The 20,277-nt window shown below is 49.4% G+C and overlaps 2 protein-coding genes across 2 annotated transcripts in view; both read right to left on the bottom strand.

The window, feature by feature from the left end:
• Positions 1 to 169: 169 nt before the first annotated feature.
• Positions 170 to 1,189, bottom strand: lyrm2 (LYR motif containing 2). Its single transcript, XM_048249845.1, has 3 exons — positions 1,030 to 1,189; positions 606 to 746; positions 170 to 525 (listed from the first exon to the last, which is right to left on the bottom strand). Exons 1-3 carry the CDS (start codon positions 1,072 to 1,074, stop codon positions 445 to 447), a joined length of 267 nt encoding a protein of 88 aa, XP_048105802.1. The 5' UTR covers positions 1,075 to 1,189; the 3' UTR covers positions 170 to 444.
• Positions 1,190 to 1,246: 57 nt separating this feature from the next.
• Positions 1,247 to 20,277, bottom strand: part of mdn1 (midasin AAA ATPase 1) — a 40,788-nt gene continuing 21,757 nt past the window's right edge. Inside the window, exons 53-100 of the mRNA XM_048249844.1 lie at positions 20,059 to 20,219; positions 19,770 to 19,890; positions 19,462 to 19,675; positions 18,870 to 19,107; positions 18,543 to 18,666; positions 18,199 to 18,363; positions 17,819 to 18,033; positions 17,130 to 17,517; positions 16,851 to 16,963; positions 15,913 to 16,585; positions 15,651 to 15,812; positions 15,222 to 15,513; positions 14,860 to 15,098; positions 14,568 to 14,663; positions 14,338 to 14,432; positions 14,103 to 14,227; positions 13,802 to 13,963; positions 13,511 to 13,620; positions 13,338 to 13,411; positions 13,057 to 13,240; positions 12,697 to 12,850; positions 12,413 to 12,559; positions 12,204 to 12,330; positions 11,946 to 12,051; positions 11,443 to 11,558; positions 10,898 to 11,320; positions 10,506 to 10,729; positions 10,124 to 10,261; positions 9,664 to 9,842; positions 9,374 to 9,535; positions 8,849 to 9,125; positions 8,565 to 8,755; positions 8,331 to 8,462; positions 8,077 to 8,218; positions 7,668 to 7,978; positions 7,325 to 7,486; positions 7,089 to 7,190; positions 6,684 to 6,882; positions 5,904 to 6,068; positions 5,645 to 5,802; positions 5,423 to 5,512; positions 5,080 to 5,195; positions 4,170 to 4,344; positions 3,991 to 4,064; positions 3,584 to 3,698; positions 3,406 to 3,472; positions 2,822 to 2,964; positions 1,247 to 2,589 (exon numbers count right to left, since the gene is read on the bottom strand). Of these exons, the coding sequence (XP_048105801.1) occupies positions 2,404 to 2,589; positions 2,822 to 2,964; positions 3,406 to 3,472; positions 3,584 to 3,698; positions 3,991 to 4,064; positions 4,170 to 4,344; positions 5,080 to 5,195; positions 5,423 to 5,512; positions 5,645 to 5,802; positions 5,904 to 6,068; positions 6,684 to 6,882; positions 7,089 to 7,190; positions 7,325 to 7,486; positions 7,668 to 7,978; positions 8,077 to 8,218; positions 8,331 to 8,462; positions 8,565 to 8,755; positions 8,849 to 9,125; positions 9,374 to 9,535; positions 9,664 to 9,842; positions 10,124 to 10,261; positions 10,506 to 10,729; positions 10,898 to 11,320; positions 11,443 to 11,558; positions 11,946 to 12,051; positions 12,204 to 12,330; positions 12,413 to 12,559; positions 12,697 to 12,850; positions 13,057 to 13,240; positions 13,338 to 13,411; positions 13,511 to 13,620; positions 13,802 to 13,963; positions 14,103 to 14,227; positions 14,338 to 14,432; positions 14,568 to 14,663; positions 14,860 to 15,098; positions 15,222 to 15,513; positions 15,651 to 15,812; positions 15,913 to 16,585; positions 16,851 to 16,963; positions 17,130 to 17,517; positions 17,819 to 18,033; positions 18,199 to 18,363; positions 18,543 to 18,666; positions 18,870 to 19,107; positions 19,462 to 19,675; positions 19,770 to 19,890; positions 20,059 to 20,219 (8,532 nt within the window). The 3' untranslated portion in view covers positions 1,247 to 2,403. The remainder of the gene's footprint in view (positions 2,590 to 2,821; positions 2,965 to 3,405; positions 3,473 to 3,583; positions 3,699 to 3,990; positions 4,065 to 4,169; positions 4,345 to 5,079; positions 5,196 to 5,422; positions 5,513 to 5,644; positions 5,803 to 5,903; positions 6,069 to 6,683; positions 6,883 to 7,088; positions 7,191 to 7,324; positions 7,487 to 7,667; positions 7,979 to 8,076; positions 8,219 to 8,330; positions 8,463 to 8,564; positions 8,756 to 8,848; positions 9,126 to 9,373; positions 9,536 to 9,663; positions 9,843 to 10,123; positions 10,262 to 10,505; positions 10,730 to 10,897; positions 11,321 to 11,442; positions 11,559 to 11,945; positions 12,052 to 12,203; positions 12,331 to 12,412; positions 12,560 to 12,696; positions 12,851 to 13,056; positions 13,241 to 13,337; positions 13,412 to 13,510; positions 13,621 to 13,801; positions 13,964 to 14,102; positions 14,228 to 14,337; positions 14,433 to 14,567; positions 14,664 to 14,859; positions 15,099 to 15,221; positions 15,514 to 15,650; positions 15,813 to 15,912; positions 16,586 to 16,850; positions 16,964 to 17,129; positions 17,518 to 17,818; positions 18,034 to 18,198; positions 18,364 to 18,542; positions 18,667 to 18,869; positions 19,108 to 19,461; positions 19,676 to 19,769; positions 19,891 to 20,058; positions 20,220 to 20,277) is intronic.

Below are 20,277 nucleotides of genomic sequence, written 5' to 3' on the forward strand. Positions count from 1 at the left end.
CCATATTAATTTAATTGTAATGTTCATTAACACTGATCATGCTGTATAGGTTACGGCAACTTCCAAGCACTAAAATCCAACTAGTCTACTACAACAGAAGCTTTCAACTTGAACAGCAAACAGCAGAGTAGCCTATGAAGCCCCTTGAGGGAAAAAATAAACAACCACACATGAGCTATTTCTTTATTTGCATTTACTTTACTGTAGCACCTGCATCACATGTAAAACATTAAAGACATCGATCAACTGACCTGCATTGCCCTTCATCGCCTTTACACTGGAAGTATATATATTATATTGAGGGACACTTGCGCATGAGGCAGAGTGACATCACAGACTCTTAGTCAATGGGATCTGTGTGGCAGCAGGTCAACAGCCCATAGGCAAAACACTAACTTGGTCAGTCCTAGATTTACTGTTCGTACACCTCGGGGTGTTACTGGGCTAACTTTTGGCAAGAGCAAGTGATTTGCGAAGGTCCTCCAGATGCATGTTTGCCTGTGTTATCATCATTCGTATGGCATCCTGTAAAGTTCCAAACATGACACATGACACACTGCTTGGTGACAATTTTATAGATGAATTAATATTCAAGAGGTACAAACCTGGTTTGTGGCATTTTTATTTCTTTTGAACTCTTCCCTCGCCCAGTCCCTTAGATACTTGCGGTCTCCCTCGTCTGGTACTTCTCGTATAGTCTTTAACATATTCCTATACAGACCAAGCACTTTCTGTCTCTGCAAGAACTGAGACAATAGAAAAAGCTACATTAACCAGCCAACTACGATTAGCACGAGCTGCAGACGGTTGCAGAACTGGCAACGAGCAGCAGATAACTACCGAATTTCCAGACGTACAATCTCAATAAAAGAACGCTGGCAACTGCTGACATTGCCAGTTCCTTTTAGTCACAAGCAGTGTGTGCAAGGTGTTATTAGCCGACTGCTAATGCTAGCTGTGGCAATGTTCCATGCGTAATTTACAGTGTAGCAAAATTGGCGACAATGTATATTCTGTGTAACCGCTCACCTGCTTCAGTGTGAACGCCGCCGGTGGTAACCTTGAGGTGGTCATTTCTTGTTAGTTTGGTTGAAGCATAGACCGTAAAAGGGTTAAAGTCCTGAGCAGGGGCTACCTACACGAGTTCCATAACATTGCTGTCACGTTACTGGAATAGAGCGTGAAGCGCCCTCCTCCGGACAGGAGTGAAATTGTGCATGGTCGAAACAATGAGTCACAGTCAGACTAATGAAAACACAGGCCCAAAATTTATTGTAACCATTATAATTCTGTAATACTGAACCGAGATGGAAGAATTTTATGAGTGGAAGGAGAGATGACATGAAAAATAATTTATGTTCAGTTAGCTAGCACTAGCTAATAATACAGATATACCACAGAATTAATAAATCCTTCTACATCGTTACTCTAAGAAAACAAGCAACTCCTAACTCACTTTCATCTGACAAGAGTGACCCTCAATATATTGTATCTAGATATTGTATCTAGACAGGATATGACACAAAATTGACGCTGAATGACAGGTCAGTACCTTACATGTTCTCAGTGTGGTTGGACAGACATACATACATACACATACATACACATATCCATATTACAATTTGTGTGTAAACTTAAATCAAGAAAGAAAGGGACAGAGAGAGAGAGCGAGAGAGAACTGATATGTTATTATTTAGTGGAGACCCCTTTGGTAATTCAAAATCAGGATGTAATTCCAAAGGTCCAGGCAGATGGGAGATAATCAGGGTGATATTGTTTTTTAAAGAAAAAAAAACCTTGCTTCATCTGCAGTGTTGAAATTAAAAGCTGATTTTCCTTCAAGGCACATTTTTTTTGGAATAATTGAAGGTATCGAGAGGACTGTGTTGACATGCATTTCTTTTTGACATGATAAGATAAACAATGCTGGCAGTGCCACCCATACTTGATGATCCATGTCCATGTTTGTGTTCACATTTGTGTAGAATGAGGACGTTACAATGGATCTGAAATACTGCAGGGGGAAGAGGTATTTCAGCCTGTCCGTACAGTCACATCGAAGTGTTTTACAATGAAGGGAGTCACATTTTCATTTGATTTCTGTAAAAAGTCGTGCAAGGTTGAGCAATGATTTTCACAAACATAAACAAACAAACAAACAAACAAACAAAGATCTCGGCTCTCCTGAGTCCATCTCTCCTCATGGCAAGGATGAGAAGAGCGAACATTGCTATCAAACAACTAGCTATCAAAATAAGAGTAAAATTCAGAAAGAAAAGGCACATGTACAGCAGCAGGTCTGTGTGAGTTCTTCGTTTCTGTGTTCGGGAGGCTGGTAGCAGCAGTGTGGCTTTGTGCAGTTTGTATGTGGCCCCTGCAATATCAAAATGGCTTCCCTGCGACCTACTGGTCAGTTGCCGTAACAAGTTCAAACCACTGCCTGAGTGCATCGCTCAGCGTCTCTGGCAAGGCGTTCACATCACGCAGGATGACATAGAAAGGGAAGGGGAACTCCTCCATGTAGGAGCGGATCTCTGGCATCTCTCCTGGGCCCTTGAAGATGGGGACTTTGATGTCCAAAATGGAATCCTTTGGGAATACCAGTACAGCACACAAAAAGATTTGCTATGAGACAGTAGGCTTAAAGTGAAATTGACAAGAACTTCAAACAACAGATGGAGAGAGTGATGAGAGAACATCGAGTACCGTTATCTAAAAAGGGACTAAAGGAGCTGTTCAGCTCAGCTCTATTCTGGTCAATGTAATTAGCAGAACTTTGTGTTGAGAGACTTGACTGGATAAAAGCAAAGGTCTTGCTTACCCTTGAGTTGGGGTTGTCCAGCACCACAAATATGACAAAGATATTGGCACTGCGAGCAGCTTGCACCGCCGCCATCACCTTCTCTTTCCCCTCTAGAAAGAGCCCTCTACCGTCTGACACAATCAGCAGGAGCTGGGCTGTTTCTGCGCGCGCGCACACACACACACACACACACACACACACACACACACACACACACACACACACACACACACACACACACACACAAAGAGTTTACTCAGTACGTGTTGGCCCACAGCACATCACGGAGTCTAGTTACAGACCTCTGAAGCTGACTGAACAGATGAAGAATCTGATAGCTGCATCTGTGCTACCATCAAACAAAAGGTAAAGGCTCTGTTTCCCTCTGGTGCCCAAGTCAGAACTATTCACTACCTCAGAGAAGAAGGGAACTGTGTTTCCTTAGCTGTACCCACTGGCACTCTGAGGCCATGTTTGTTAGATTTCAGATATGCCCACAGCCGACCCTTTTTGACCTCTGTAGCACAGTGACAACAGAGCAAGCTTTACAGTAGGGTTCAAGCAGTGAGTCAGCCAGCTACGAGAGAATGAATTTACCGTACCTGTGCTTGTGAAGCCCAGGGGCTGTCGTTTTGCTGCCACAAACATATTGGCTGAAGTCTCCAAAAACTACAACAAAAAGCAATAATTCTGGTTGACTTGTGACTCTTTCCAGTATGTAAGCATGAGTATTGCAAATAGAAACAAGTATGTGGATGGTAAAATGACGGAGTAAGTCACCTGTGCTATCCTGGTCTTCTTCTGCTGAAACTGACAGAGTCGCAGTATTCTGGCCCCTGACTGGTCATTAAACTGTTGGCCAAAAGGATGCAGCAGTTGTACCGTCTCCCCAAAGCTAGAAGATGGAAGAAAGTGACATTATTAGCACCTTTGCTAAGTTCAAAGGGACTGGCTTCCCCTCTATGTTTGGCTGTTTATGTAGGGAAGAGATTTTTGGCTGTTAGTAGGGAAGGGATGTACAGGTGTACAGTAGTAAAGTAGAGTGTGATCAAAGTCATATGGGGCACACAGTTCTAGTCTTTCAACCGAAAGAATTGAAGTGAAGTGACTCAGATGACTTCCAAAGGATGGTATATTGAACCTGTTAAAAATATCCACAAATATGAAAGCTGGATTTCATGACACACCTGCAGACAGACACCTGTCCAGCCTCCAGCAGTGTAAGAGCGTTCACAATCACTGAGAGGGACTCGAACGCCAGCTGCAGTACACAGGAGGCACAAAAGAGACCGTTGTGAGAATTCAGAAACATGGAGTTCACCTCAAAAAGCATTCCTATGACTTGGGGTGGCACAGCACGTAATACCTGTTTGGAGTGGTTATCAATCATGCTGGAGGAGTCATCCACAGCCAGACAGATCTGATACTCTCTCTTGCTGGGTTTGGTCCTTCGCAACCAGATTTTATCTTTACGGAACTGGCTGGCAATGTAGGGTATGACCTTACGCATGTTCAGCCTTTTCCCAGTGCGAAAGTCTCCCCTATGACAACAGTGAAATAGCAGTGATGTTGAGAACATGAAAGACATAACATTACTGAAAAAACACTGCACCCACAGTACCCACGAGTGATGGCAGAGTTAAATAAATATCAGACTGAGTATTAGAGTATTTCAGTGGCATCCCAGGTCCTGTAATACACTCAGTCAGCTACTTCCATCATGGAAGGGAGGGAAACTGTTCTTGTGTTCTACAACTCAGTACGTTATCTCTTAAAAACACATGCTTTTGGATCCTTTTTGCACTTGTGTGAAAATATAAAATGATCACAGATATGCAAGCTATACAATAAAATCACAGATACTGTACTTAATATACAGTAAAGCTTTAAAGACCTCAAATGACGGACAAGATTAAGGTCACATTGCACATAGCTTATGAATAGTTGCTGGCTAGTATTCCTACACTCCAGACAAACTCTGGACAACAGAGGTCCAGTTAAGTATTTTCCAAAGGTCACTTTATTTGCCAGAGTTCTCCTTTTCACTGGCAATTACCTGCATAATTAGGGTTCAGATTGTATTAAGATGGTTAGAAACAAGTCTCTGATTCAGAGTGAAGGAAACGTTGATCTTGTGAATGATCATGACACAACACACTAAACTACAATCGTGAAACCTTAACCTTTAGTGCCTCTGTGCGAGCCATTCACTGACTCCTGCGGAGTTGTCTTAAATATGTCTGTCTATGTGCCAAAGGGTTAGTGGAGGCACTCACTTCAGCTTGGCTGCCTGTGTGGGCTCCAGGATGAGTCGGAGCTGCTCGCACAGCTGCTGGGACAGGCCACCGGTCAGGCCCTGGTACTGGTGCCACATGGCGGCAGCCATGCTCTCCTGCAACACAGACATGCCCACATGCCCATCAACACAGACATCCAGCCACCAACCGCTCACAGTCAGGAAGCTGATTACATAAGCAGATCGAGTGATGACCACTGAGCCTAAGGCCTATTGGTGCATCTGAGGGCTTCCAAAGATGGATCGATGGACTGCTGTGCGGGAAGTGTGTGCAGTAGTTCTGCCTCCATCCTGAGTGCAGACAGTGTGTGGGAGTGCAGTACCTCCTCCGGGGCTCCAGGGGGCTGCTTCTGCCACGCCTCCAGCTGCTGCTCCATCTCCCGCCTCAACTCCTCCGGGTCCCTCAACTGAAGCTGGCACACACACACACACACACACACACACACAGATGTCACTTTACCTTTTTGTCTAGCACACACAATACATAAAGATCACATACTGCACAATATCTGTATTCTAGGCTGCTGTGGGGCAAGTGAGCATACCTGCAGTGTATCTGCTAGGAGTTCAGGGACCGTGTGGATAGTGGACTCCGTGCTCCTCTCGGGACACTCTTCATCACTTCCCCTCCTGCCCTGTGGCCTGTTCTCCTCCTCTTCCTCCTCTCCCAGCCTCTGGGCTTCCAGCTCGCCACTGTCCAAACCTGTCAAAGTGAAGACACAGGTCACACTGCTGCACACTCGGACCGAGTTGTAGTCGTGATATGTGTCCACATGTGGGCAAGCTGAGGATGTCCAGCAGTACCTTTCCGCTTAGCTTTAGCGGACTCCAGCTGCTCAGGTTTCAGATCCTCGGCCTTCACTTTCTGGAAGTCTTCCTCCTGCTCCTCTGTATCCATGGCGATGTCCTCCTCTTCATCAGGCTTGGGCTGGGTACCAGCTGGCTTCTGCTGGTCAGCACTAGCCACATCTGCAGTCGGACACACAAAGGACAAACATGGGTGCCAAGATCATTTCAATCAAACTCATCTATATCCTGTTAGGCTGCTCGATTTGGGAAAAATATCGAATTGCTAATTTTTAATGTATATTAATATGATATGATTTTTTAATGTCAATGAATTGATCCAGTTCAATATTCAAAATGTCTCTTTAATTTGTGCCACACCTTTTTGGTGAGCACGCCCAGTGCACAAGAAGCACAGCACCCCAACTGACCAATCAGAATTTCTGTGCCCCTTACGCACTATGCACACCCACCAACCAGAAGTGGCACAGTCAAGGAGGATGACATGAATATAAGTCAGAAATGTGACAAAAGTAACTGCATGATTATTAGTAGGTTTTGTGATTAGGTAACTGTGTTGGTTCATATTGCGAATGCGATAACTGTGCAGCCCCATCACTCAAGACATCATTTTCTAACCAAAGCACAGAACAAAACTGAAAATCAAACATCCCTAGTTGAAGAAAAGGACATCCCAGGGTAGTCTACGGTCTGCACAGCAGCTGATGGGCATGCCTTGGTCTGATTACTGGGGGAGGTGTGAGAGAGGAGAGGAAGTTCTCATCTTCTGGCTCTTACCGTAGGTCTGTGCGTCGTAGTCCTGTTCTCCCTGCTTGATGTGCTCATAGAGATCAGATTCCTGCTGGTTGTTGGGATTGCTGCCGTCCTGCATGCGCTCGTCTCGGTTGTCCACGGTCCGCAGACGTTTGTTGATGCGTTCGTTATAATCCCCCATTGAGCGCTCATTGTCTGCTTGCCCAGGCTTCCGTTTAAAACTCTGATAAATCATGAAGAAATGTTACAGAGTGAGGAAATGTGCTTCGATGTGGATGGATGTGAATTCTTTCATAAAACTACTTTAAACAGGACCAACTTAAGCAAACTTTGACCTCAATTTACAAAGCACTGTGTATGCAGAAAAAGGCGGTAAATATAGAGTCTAATTGACATGGACCTTAATTCGCAGCTGACCGGAAGGCTCACCTGTGTCTTTTTCTGGCTTTGTTTGAGAGCAGAGACTTGAGCCATCAGCTTGGAGTCGTGTCCCTCAGACTGACTGGCATCTGCTGCCCCACTCCCATGCTCCTGTGACAAACACAGATGTGAGGCTAGATCTACCCACACACGGGTCTCTCTCTCACTCACACACACACACACACACACACACACACACACACACACACACACACACACAGAGGCGAAGACACTCATATACACACCTCTTTGGCTTGGTCTCTCTCAGATGCGGCTCCTGCCAGCTCCACAGCGGTCTCGCTCTGGACGTTCTCGTCCCCTGTCTGGCCATCAGTGTCATGTTCTCTCCTCTTGCTCTCCTCTGGTTTATTCTCATCCTCTTCAGCACCATCCTCCTCCTCTTCCTCCTTCACATAAACAAATACATGTCAATTTGTTTACTAACCCACCTCCTACTTACCTCCCCATCTTAATATGTATGGCTGTGATGTTTGATGTGCAATTATGTACATAGCTCTTCTGAAATAAAATCAAAACCGTCTGATGATGATGAAAACTTCTTTTACACTGAGGAAAGATGGAGCCAACCTTAGGATTGGGGCCAGATGGAATAGCCTGCTCCTTCTCCTTTCTTGCTTCTGGACCTTGGTCTTTCTCCTCCTCAGGCCCTTGGTCCTCAGCGTTCTCGTCGGGCATGGGGTCGTTCTCCTCCTCCTCCTTAATCTTCTCCTCCCCATCAGCAGAGCTCTCGTCAGCACCCTCTTCCTCCCCTTGGCCCTCCTGCTGCTCCTCTGCCACCTCCTCCCCCTCCTCCCCACCCTCCTCATCTCCCTCTTTCTCCGCCCCCTCCTTTTCCTCCAGGTCCATGGGCTTGTCCTCAATATCAAAGGGATTCTCCTCTGATGGGACACAAGATCAGGGATTTCAGTACATAGGGCTTGAGATGTTGAGATGGATTATAAGAGCTCACACACTGTGGTGGTGAGGCGTCGCTTACCATCTCCCTCTCCGCCATCATCCTCTCCACCTTGATCTTCTTCATCCAGCTTCAGCTCCTCAGGCAGCTCCATGGCCTCTGGCTCTGCATTTTTATTCTGCTTGCCATGATATGGGTCCACTTCATTTTCATCAAATTCCCGCTGAACACAAACGGAAAAAGAAGACACACCATTAGTAATTTAATATCTCACAAGGACCAACAGATTCATTTGGATTGGATGGAAGGGAAATGACTTAAGCAAATGAGCTAACCTCATCCATTTGCTCATGGATCTTCTCCTTCCCTTCCTCCTCATCTGGGACCTGTTCTGGGTCCTGCTTCTTGTCTTTATTGCCATCACTTGCACCCTGGTTGTCATCCTTTGCAACAAGCTCTGACTCCCCCTGTAGATGAATCCACAAACAGAGTTTAAGTGCCCTTGTCAAATGAACAAAGATCCAAAGCCTTGACTGGACAACATGCTATAGTTCCAGCTGAAAACATACCTGATCCATTCCTGGACCTGACTCTTCCTCTCGGTCGCTGCCCTCTTGGTCGTCATCATCATCATCATCGTCATCATCATCCTCCCCCCACATCCTCTCATCCAGAGTGTCTGTTTTACCCTCACCCAGGTCGCCCATCTTCTTATCCAACTCCTCCTCTTCCTCATTGTCCGACTCCTCCTCATCTTCCCCTGTACACAAAAGAGAAATACCCCAAATTGGTCAAGAACAGGAAACCCAGACTGATTCTTGACCGGTTACCCTGCAAACACGCTTCTTCTTACCTGGTTCCCTGTCCTCGCCGTCATGCATCTTTCCATCAAAGTCCTCGGACATCTCGATAGCGTTGTCCTCCTCCTTGATGTTTCCTTTCTGCTCCTCCTCCTCCTTCTTCTCCTGACCTTGCTGGAAGGTGTCCTCCACCTGCTCCTCGTTCTCGATCTTGTCGCTGACGTCCTTCACGCCCTGGCCCTCGCCAATTCCGCCTCCCTCGTAGTCGTGGAACTCCGTAGCGCCCTCGCCGTCCCCACCGTCCATCAGCTCCTGAGGCAGGCAGAAGCCCTGCAGCAGCACAGGCACACCCATGGTCAAAACACAGCATTAGACTGCACACATACACATACACACCTACACACACACACACACACACAGACACACCTACAGACACATATACATACACACACACACACACACACACACACACACACACACACACACACACAGTTGGCTGGCAGTAACAGGTATTTCCATGCCATACCAGCATAAACACGGCTGGATTTGGCTTGAGGCAGGTTTCTTCAGCGCTGTACCTTTTGAGCGAGCTCAGTGAAGATGCTGGCCAGCACGGAGAGGAGCTTCCCTGTGCTTCTGTGGGTCCCCAGACACACCGCCAGGTAGAAGCGCACCAGCTCAGAGTACACGCCCAGCATGGGCTCCAGGCGTACCAGCAACCTGCAGGCTTCACTCAGCTCCTGTGCACACACGCACGCACACACACACACACACACACACACACACACAGATTGTTTTGTGTTATTGATGATTGACTGGTATGGGTTTTAAATAAGGATTATACAGAAAAATCGCCTGAATTGTGTACCTGTAGTTTCTGAGGTGGACAGGAGTCTCTGTAAACCCGAATAGTCTCCAGCAGCTGTTCCACCACCGTACTGACCTCTGGCAGTGCCAGGCACAACACCTCTGCACCCAGATCCTCATCCAGCAGTCGGTTCAGGTGCCCTGGCTTGAGCAGGTCCTCAGCCAACTCCTCATCACTCCCTGAGACCAGCACACATCAAAACAACTCCTCAGCACAGAGCCACAATACAACAGTTCCAGGTCAGACCAGGTCAGTTTCCACTTCACACAAACTACTATACGTTTCCACTTCACACAAATGTTACATTCATATTATTGTCTCCTACTAAAAATAACTCGGTTAGAGTTTGTCTATAAACCCTGGCAGGGAAGCTCTTTGAGTCCAGGTTAGTTAACTCTATGTGACCTATTCTGGTTCTTTGCTTCTGACTGTGAGCAGAGGGTCCAGAGGGTCCAGGCACCTTGTTTGCTCTCAGACTGCTGGTCATCCTGCTGCTGTGCTTCCCTCCTCTTCACCAGATTCTGGACGGCGCACAGCACCGTGTTGATGGCCTGCTCCAGCTGCTCAGAGAACTCCGAGGAGAACATCTGGGGGAAATCTGTGGGAAACACAGAGGCCAGATGAGGACTGATGAGTGATATCATGCCAGCCACAAGATGCACTTGGCAGTGGCAGTGACGTGACAGTGGCAGTGGTGCACGAATAATCTACTGACTCATAAACTTATTAGAGCTTAAAAGCTTTTTAAGAATCATTGGGTTTTTAAAATGCTGGACCACACTTCTTGCGCAAACGCACACTGGTCATTAACGACTATGCCAGTGACGAGGCCTACAACGTACCGGCCTGGGAGTGGCCCAGAGAGAGAAGCTGCGTTTTCCAGGTGGTGAACTCCGTCAGGCTGGACTCCACCTCCTCCCTCACACAGTGCAGACCCTTGATCAGCGCCGGCTGGGCGTGGTGGCCAAATGCCTCCACGGGGGTGAAAAGCTGCTCCACCTTGGGCATCTGCGCCACCACAGCCCCCAACCGATCCAGCACCGAGCAGCATAGCGTGAAGTGGCCCCTGCAACAACCAGCCACAGGTTACAAGCGAAACTTTAATGAGTGTAAAAAAAACACTTTAAAAACTATTACTAAAACTATAACATTCTCTGAAAAAAAAAAACCTGATTATGACAATCATGAAGTACTAGTATCGTTCCTGAAGACTGATGTCTGTGTGCCCACTGACCAGGTGTGCAGAGCCCACTCGGAGTTCTGCTGCGTGATGCTGTCCAGCTGCTCCTTCACAGCCCGGCTCTCCACCTGCATGTGCTCCACCTTCTGCATCAGCTGGCTCCAGGCCTCCTCGCCCCTCCTCATCAGGCACCCAGGGGGCTGGCGGTTGGCGTCCAGAGGAGAGGCCTGCCGGAGCGTGGGCTCTTCGGGCTCCCCCAGGCCCTCGCTCTGCTGCTGTCCAGGCCTGGGCGGCCCCTCGGGGCAACACTGGAGCACCAGGCCCAGCTGCTGGAGGGCCAGGCAGCACTGCGAGGCCAGCGTCTGGGCGCGCAGCAACCACAGGTGCAGGGGCTGCTGCGGGGGCAGGACGGCGTCGTCCAGCGGGCTGCTGTCCGCCAGCTGGGACTGGAGCTCTTGGACACCATCAATGAGACGCCTGTAGCATTGGCAACAACATGGGAGCGTTGAATACAACCACAAAATCAGCCAATATCTGCTGGAATGGTTAAGCTGATGAATGAGGAGTTTGGGTCTACTCTGAAAGTGTTTGATTCCTACCTGAGATGGACCCAGTTTTCAGTGAGTTTGGCCAAGCGTCTCCTCTGTCTGAGCAGCAGCTTGAACAGGTGGGATGAGAAACCCCTACATCGCTCAATGTTCCCCAAACCCAGCTCCTGCAAAGCCATTAAGGTTTTAGTCAGTCAGTCAGACATTTGCACTCAGTTTCTGATATAACCCAAATATGCAACAAATCCATTTCAAATAAAACAAAGGGCCGGAACGGAACACTAAAACAGCTTCCTTGTAAAGAACAAAACCCTGAGTAGAGATGAGCTTTGAAAGAGCCCCTTAGCCTAAAGCTAGGTGGTTTAATGGATGATACTATGAAAGATGTCTAATCTAAAACACTCTTATTCACTTCCCTGCCCTCACTCAGGAAGTCCATTTCTCCTGATGTTACACAACAGCTGTAACTGACCACAGGCAAGAAATGAGTAGAGGTGCGGTCACTATGTCTGGTTTCTGATGTAATCTGTCTCTGGAGCATCTCAGTCCCTCACCTTGGCAGCACTCTGAAGAGCAGTGTGTAAGGCTGTTCTCCTAGCCCAAGAGCGATAGAAGTACTTCTGACATCCTTCCCAAGCATTTGTCATCTCAGAAAATAACCTGAAAGAGATGAATTAGTGCCATGCATGGAGAGGGAAGTATGTTGAACATCTCAAGTGTCTTGTAAAGGTATAGCACAATAAAATGAACTCAAATCACACAACAACGTGGTGAGATTAAAGAAATAAATGTTAGGTTGTAGTGTGACTCACATCTTCTCTGTCTGGACATCGGTCTTCACTGTGGACAGAGCAGTGGACAGTTCTAGCGGCTGGAGACACAACATCTCCTCTGGATCAGCTGTGCGGTTCCACGTCAGACCCTTCCGGAACGACAGACCTGTAGAGAGACACGTTAATGTCAAAAACTTTCCTCACTCAAGTGTTATCCGTCCCCCATCTGACCAGTGGGGTGGACTCACCAATCTGAGCCAGCATCTTGAAGAGGTCAGAGAGTCCTCGCTGCTTCTGTTGCAGGATGTGCTTGACCTCGGACTTCTGCCGGTCCTTCTCGGCCGACACATCCACAGTAAGGCTCTGCAGGTCCCGCACGTTGGAGATGATCTCAGCTGCAACAAACAACCCAGAGATTTCGCATGTTATGGATTTACTAATGCTACTAATGCCAGGTCTTGTGTATGTGTCTGGATATTCTGAAATCACTGGGGTGGGTGGAGTGGATTTATCCCATCAGCTGCGCTCTTACCCGTGAACTGGTCCAGGTCCTCGGACAGGTCAGGCATGGCGCTCTTCTTCACCAGCTGCACGCACATCTTCCTCATCCTCCTGATGAGGAGGGGCAGACGGCCCTGCAGAGAGGTGGGCTCCGGCCCCGAGGCACTCTCCTCTGGGACATCACTCTGTTACACACACACACACACACACACACACACACACACACACACCAGTGTTTAGAAACTATCATCAATCTAGCTTTTACTGTTTCCGGTTGTATTGATAGCCGTTTACAAACTACTGAACAGCAGAGGTCAGACGTTTTCGTTCACTCTGTCCAACAGACGGGTCATTGGTCTTTTTTCTGGTCTTTAACTCCAGCTGAACCAACCTGCAGGTTTCGGCCCTTCCCAGGGAGGGCACTTTTGAGAGCCTGGTGCACCCGCAGCAAGGGCGTCTCCTCAGGGTTGGCATCGACACTATCAGCGCTGGCACTGCTGCCCTGCTCCACCAGTGAGGGGGCACAGGGCTGACCGAGGGCAGCCTCAAACTTCTTCACAAACTTGAAGAGGATCCTGGAAATGGCAATAAAAAAAAAACATTAGAATGAGCAATTAAAACAAATAAGTTTTGATTTTCCACTTTCATGATCTACTGATGAATGGAGCTCACCGATGAGTCTTTTCCACAGACTGCTTAATTGACCAGAAACTCACATCGTTCCACTTGGAGATCTTGACAAAATCCTGAAGTAGTGAGAAAACAGAATAAGCAAATTTGGATAAACTGTATCTAAACTAGATAGATAACTAATATTGGGTGGGTCGCACAGATGCATGACTTGCCTTGAGCTCTTTCTCAATGGGCTTGCGCAGCTGTGTGAGTTTGGCCTGCACACTCTCTGAGAACTGAGAGTAGTACTTGTACAGATTCCACAGGAGGCTGCACAACGCATCTGAAAGAGCACATCAACCACAGACACATTACAGCTTCAACAATACAACACACGACACAAGGCTAGCAGCACACGCGTGAGAGCTAGCAGCAGCACACGCGTGAGAGCTAGCAGCAGCACACGCGTGAGAGCTAGCAGCAGCACACGCGTGATTGAGGACAGACGTGCTGGTCCCACTGACCTTGTCCGTCCTGCGGAGGGGCCAGCAGAAGAGAGTGGCAGTGGAAGCTGAGCAGCATGGCCAGACGCGTGTGGAACTCGCCCAGACTGGAACCCTCTACGAAGGCCTGCAGGGTGGACGCCACGGATGCCAGAGACAGCTCGACTCCTCCAGCATCACCCACTACAGATGGACATACACACACACACACACACACACATACGATTCAAAAGGCAATTCAAACTTCAGTTCACATTTATTTGTCTGCATACTATGACCCAAGAGCAGGTTGAGGGCAACACAGTGCACAGGAAGCTCCTACCAGTGTGGGTCTCCATTCTTTGCTCCAGAAGGAATCTCTCCAGCATCTGGTGGATGGAGAACCAGTGCTTGACAGACTTCTCAGCATGCCGCTTCATGGCATTGTCAAGGCTGCTGGACCAACAGCTACAGCAAAATCATCAAAAGAGGAAATCAACATCAATCCTTTCTCATTTCCAACATTTCAAAAGCAAGTATATGATGTGGGAAGAGAGTTGTGAACTCGGAGGTCTTACCTCAACTCAAGCTTGCGCCACTGAATGATGAGCTGCGTGACGGACTCCAACTCCCTCTTCAAGGTCACAGAGCGACTGGCGTTGCTTTCCCAGTCCTGGGGGGTTGAGAGGGTTGAAACCAACAAAGTTAGGCCAAGCAGACAGAGAGAACACATACTCCAGACGCACAAGTCCACTCAAAGCACTTGACATTGGCACCGGACCCACGCACAGACTGCACACATTCTCACCTGGGCTTTGGTGAGTAATATCTCCAGGCCGTTGAGGAACTTGGCCAGTGGGCTGGACAAGCTGAAGCTCTGGATGCGCTCCATCACCAACGTGAGCTGTCAGGACCAAGAGAAGACGCATAAGGTCACACCAAGGTAATCACTGGCAAACAACACTCTGACCATTCAATAGTGTGCAATAGTGAGTCAATGATGGAGATGTTTCGGCTTCTAGTTGACATCACTACTCTGTTGCTTATTCAGATGCATCTCCTGTTGCCCATGACGATGATGAGGATGATGATGGACATACCTGCATGAGGGCGGGATGCTCAGGCCACTCCTCCAGCCGGTGTCGGACAGCCTGGGCTAGCTGCTCCAGCACAGGCAGGCACAGACGGGCCTGGCTCATGTTGGGCTGCTGGTAGAAGTCGTAGGGCCCGTCCACCTGCAGGCTCAGGCTACTGGAGGGCCCGGCGCCCCGCACCGTGTTCTGGAGAAGGCAGCACAGCAGCAGCTTGGTGCCCAGGAGCTGTGGGTCCATCTCCGCATCTGGTAGAGATGACAGAAAGAGCAATTCACCACACTGCTGAAACTATGCCAATAGAGTCCATACAACTGCCTGAATCTGCAGTCAGCTGAACAGCACCACACAGACGGCATAGTCTGACCTACCTATAAGATGGTAGAAGCGTGAGATCACAGGAGCTGCGATTTGATAGGAGGAGACCAGAGCGCTGATGTAATCCTTGCATGGGTCAGCGACCTTGGTGCTGCTTTGGTACCACAGTGAGTGGGCATGGGTCAGACACAGCCTCTGGTGGACCTGCACCACGGTCTGCAGGCAGGCGGCTGACAGGAGGCCACTCCCACTCTCGCCAGGTTGGCCGTCCGCCTCCTCCTCCTCCTCCTCCACCTCCTCCACTGGCGCCTCCAGACTGGGCTCACACACGATGTCAGCAAAGTCCTACAGAGGCACAGGACATTATGCCAAAATAATTAAAAAAAAAAGCACTATATAGTAAATGCAATAAGCTGCTGTTGTAAAATCAAAAGGTTCTGAGTGTGTGAATAGGCCTTGCGATTTACTACATGACATGGTACCTTCTGGAAGGTTGGGAAGGCCCGCCTGAACTCCCTTTCCTCCTGCTCGTCCTCCGTGAGGTTGCTCCCGTGCTGCTTGCTCCGGCTGCGGTACAGGCTGGCCTCCATCTGCTCCTTCTCCCGCGCTCGCCTCTCCTGCTCGTCCCACTCGTTCACCAGGGCCTGCCGAGGGAGCACAGCAGCACTAAGCACACACACACACACACACACACACACAGGAGCAAGTGACCGACACACTGGACACGCACGTAAGTAACCATACCTGACAGATATGCCTGAAGAGCTTGCGCGCCTCGGGCCCCAACTGGCCGGTGGACAGAGCGTGACACTGGACATAGAGCAGTGCGTTGAGCAGCAGGGTGGAGGGGTCAGGGACCCAGCGTGCCGCCACTTCCCCCTGCGGCAGCAGCTTGCCCAGGCCTCTCAGCACGTCCATGCTGGCCCTGGAGCACAGGAAGTCGGCGCAGGCCAGGTAGGACGGCAGGGCGCTGCCCAGCGAGGGGAAGGCCAGCAGACAGGACACCAGCTTGGGCAGCCCTGGCAGAGAGGTGAGCGAGCTGGACACCTGCGACGCCACCAGCCTCATGCCATGCTGGATCTGCAGGATAGCCGCCCGCAGTGGCCCCACCACGTCCGGGTAGAGCGGGTACTCCTCGGCCAGCCTCTGGGCAAAGCGCTGCTGCGAGGCCTGCCACACGGCCTCCTCCTTCAGCAGGCTCTGGATGCCCATGCGGGACTTGGGCCCCGGGCCTTGCAGGGCCTTCAGCAGGTGGGACAGCAGGTCCCGGACGGCGGCCGGCTGACCGATGCTGCAGAGGTAGTGCTGGAGCTCCTGGTAGAGGCGGCCATACTGCGGCTCGCTGGGCCGGCACGCCTGCTTCCTGGACAGCTCAGAGATCTGCTCGTTCACCTGCTGCATGCGGATCCACAGGTACCTACACACGGACAACACACAGACAACACACAGGGCAGAGCAACACTGAGCAAGAAGCAGCACCAAATTGCACCAACTCACCTACACACAACACAGAGGCAACCATGGTGCTAAATCTCATTGTAGAGACAGCCAGCCATGATATTCTAAACTGCTCCTTTAAATGACATCTTCATGTCATCTCATGTCATCAAACGGTGCTCTACTCCGTTTACCACTGGCTGAGGTGAGGTTAACTACCAGGGCAGTGAGATGGAGGTGTTTACCTGATACGGGGGTGCTGGAAGCCATCTGTGGTGCTACTTTCTTCAATCCCCACTCCTGTCAGAAGCTGAGAGGACAAGCTGCGTCCTCTCCACTCCTCCTGTAGCAGCGCCAACTGGGGAAAGAGGAGCTGGTATTTAGTCTTGTTCATTTGGAATGCACAAACTCACTGTAGACTAAATATCTAGTCTGATTTTGCTGTAAGTGCAGTTTATGCTTGAGTTGCTATTTCAGCAGGAGACTATTAGGAATGCTGGCTGTATCTGTATGAGCTGGCTCACCTCCTCTTTGGCATAGCTGAGCTTGTAAGCCCGTTTCACAGCAGGGTCAAAAATGGTCTGAGGCGTCCACAACTGGATCTGCAGAAGACCCATGTTCACCCAGAACACGCCGGACCATGCCAGCTGGACCGAGCTGTGGACCTGGTTCTGCACAAGCTGCTGCATGCAGGTGATGAGGGTGTCCAGGAAGCCCTCGGGGAGCAGGTTTTCGGGGAGGCCCTCTCTCAGGGCCGTCTGAACCTCCTGGGCAGCGGTGACCGGCTCTGACCCCTCCGTGAGGTTCTCGCAGCTCTCAGAGTAGCTCTCCTGCAGGCCTGGAGGCAGCAGGTCAGACAGAGAGTGCAGCTGCCTGCGCAGCACCAGCCCCTGCAGCCTGCAGTCCGTTCTCCTGAAGTAGAGAAGGAGACAGAGAACATATGAGGAAGAGAAGCACACAGAGAGTCAGAGAATGAAAAGATGTGCGTCATGGGGGAGATGAAGGTAGAAGCTAAACAGTACACTATGTCTTCAAATGTTTGTTTACATAATGCAATGATATGCTGTATCTGATATATACTGTAAATTATTATTTTTTTGCTAGATGGGTCAATTCCTCTCAATCCTGATCATTTGCAACTACATGCTTTGGTTCTGTGATGGGGATTCTATATGGGTAATATTGATTTCTGCCTGCTGTGTTTAGTGAGCACCTGAATTCAGCCAGGGCTGGGAGAGCCATGCTGTCCCATAAGACGGCCCGAAGGTCCTGCAGCTGACACGTCCTCTCCCTCCATTCTCCCAGTGTGACTCGAGATGACGACAGGAAGGATGTCCCTGTGGGGTCCCACCGGCAACCTGATTCGTTGCTGCTCAAGATACCCAGCATGCATTTGGACCAAACTGCTCGACTCAGCATTCCTGGGCCCTGTGGGTAATGGCGTTTAAACAGTTTTAAATTCAGCTATACAGCATACAATTTTACAAAATGAAGCCATCAAATTCAAAAATAAACTTGAGGGAATCCACAAAGACATCAAGAAAGAACCTGTCGAGTCTCCTAATAAGCATGTACATGCACACACACTCTTACCGAATCAGATGGACTCAGTAGTGAGCGGGTGGTCTTCTGCTCATCAGGGCTCAGGGGGTTCCACTTTAGCCAGCGCTCCGGGTTAGTGGTTACACTGCTACTCCAGAAGGCCACCAGGACCTCAGACAGCAACTCACACCACACAAACTGCAGCGCCTCCACAGGCTAGGAGAGGAATTACAAAAAAATACACATATTTCAAGCCATGAGTCGTTCTCGTTACAGTTGTGAAAAACAAAAGTGAAGCAAAGTGAAAAATAAATAAAGATATGGGAGTAAAATATCAAACTAGTCTTCCTTCATCTACAGAGCCAAGCCACAGAGGCCTACTGTGGAGGACTTACCCGTTCACTGCTCAGCAGGAACCACAGTGGATGGAGCTGCCGGATGTTGATTGGCGTGGACTGGAGACAGAAGCGGAGGTGCTGGGACACGCCACTGCGTACAGCATTCACCGTCTCGCCATCCCTGCAAAGCAGCACAGGCTTTCAAGAACACGTTTGGCCTCTTCTGCTACTGTGAACTATTCCATAACGTTTCTCCATCAAGCCCAGGACTTATTCTGACTCTGCTCTTCATTTTCTGACTCAAAACATTCAGCAGCTATTCATTTAATACCAGGCTACTGCGCTACAGGAGGCATGGTGGAAGTGAAGACTGTGTTTGTGTACCCAGGTGAGATTGAGAGCTGCAGCAGGTCTGCAGTGACCCTCAGCTGGTTGAGCATGGCCAACTGCTCCAGGACTGGCCAGAGCTGCGCCCGGCGCGCCAGCTGCTGGAGGACCTCTCGGCAGGGTGGGGCAGCGCTGTCCTCTTCGTGCCGCGCCTCGGAGCTACAGTCCAGCACACCACAGGAGGCCAAGTGACTCTGCTGCTGTTCCACACAGGACACCAGCCTCTCCAGCACACCTACAACACAATACAAGTTTTAGTTACAGTAGGCTCAATCATCACCAGCAGCAACAACAGTGTTCTTACCAACACACACTTGACCCTCAAAAGGATCTAACCCTGGATCTACACTTTATCAAGGTAAAGCCTGACCTGGAGTCAGCTGATCTTTGGGTAGGACATGGCCCCCAACACTGCTCCTGAAAAGCTACTATCATACAGTGAGTGGTAACAGCTTTAATTCTGCTACAGGAGCATCTATCAATTATGAAACAAAAGTCCCAAGGTCTCAAGAGAGTTAACAAGAGAGCCGATCACTAAGGGCAAGGTTTGGGCTCATAAAGTCTGCATACTGATCACTGTGGATCGTACCTGATTGCTGGGGTTCCAACTGGTGGTTTGCCTTTAGGACCAGGCCTAACGCTTCCAGTAAACTCTCCTTGGAGTCCAGCCCCAACACAGCCCCCTGAAGACGAGCCATTTCCTGTCTCCATAGTGACGACGTGCTGTCCAGCCGCAGATCCTCCACGTTTAAGGCCTTGGTGAGGACCCGCAGGCGAGAGGCACACTCGGCTACAGCGTCCAGCTGGACACAAGGAGGGGAAAAAGAAAACTCATGTTTCTAGCGCCTGTTCCCAAACAGTCAGTAGCACGGAGGTGTGGCTTGTAGTGTCCGGTACCTTGAATGGCAGTGGTTTTCCTAAGGTCTTCTGAATGCCTTTCATGGCAGAAGCCACAGAGGCGGAGCTCGACAGGGTGTTCTGGATGGCTGTGGAGATTGCCTGCATCTCCTGCTGACCACTGGTTCACACACACAAAAAATATACACTTTTAAAAGAATGTTTGAAAAGAGCACCATTAAACATTAACAAAACCTCAGAGAACACAGTGTCTTGTGGTTAGAGCAATTATATGATCATTAGTCTGATTCACAATGCTGGAAAGAAACTAAATCATTGGTCTCCTCACTCATAGTTTCCGTCGCCCATGAGGAGCTGGGGAAGTCGGACGATGAGGTGTTTGTGGACCCACTGCCAGTGCAGAGACAGCACACACACTCCGCGCGTGTCCGCCGCCAGCGAGTTACACACGTGCCAGAAGCGATCCCTCCACTGCAGCAGCTGCAGGATCTGTGGACAAGCAGAGAGAGCGTACTGAAGACGTGCCTCATGGGCAGGGCCTGAGCTG

The sequence above is a fragment of the Alosa alosa genome, chromosome 8, assembly GCF_017589495.1.
Source record: "Alosa alosa isolate M-15738 ecotype Scorff River chromosome 8, AALO_Geno_1.1, whole genome shotgun sequence".
Classification (NCBI taxonomy): Eukaryota; Metazoa; Chordata; class Actinopteri; order Clupeiformes; family Clupeidae; genus Alosa; species Alosa alosa.

Excerpts from the sequence above, each read along its gene's own strand:
- lyrm2 (XM_048249845.1), bottom strand. The coding sequence starts at position 1,074 with ATGACCACCTCAAGGTTACCACCGGCGGCGTTCACACTGAAGCAG. Across the intron at positions 747-1,029 it reads CGGCGTTCACACTGAAGCAG|TTCTTGCAGAGACAGAAAGT; the intron begins GTGAGCGGTTAC and ends CTATTGTCTCAG. Across the intron at positions 526-605 it reads ATAAAAATGCCACAAACCAG|GATGCCATACGAATGATGAT; the intron begins GTTTGTACCTCT and ends GGAACTTTACAG.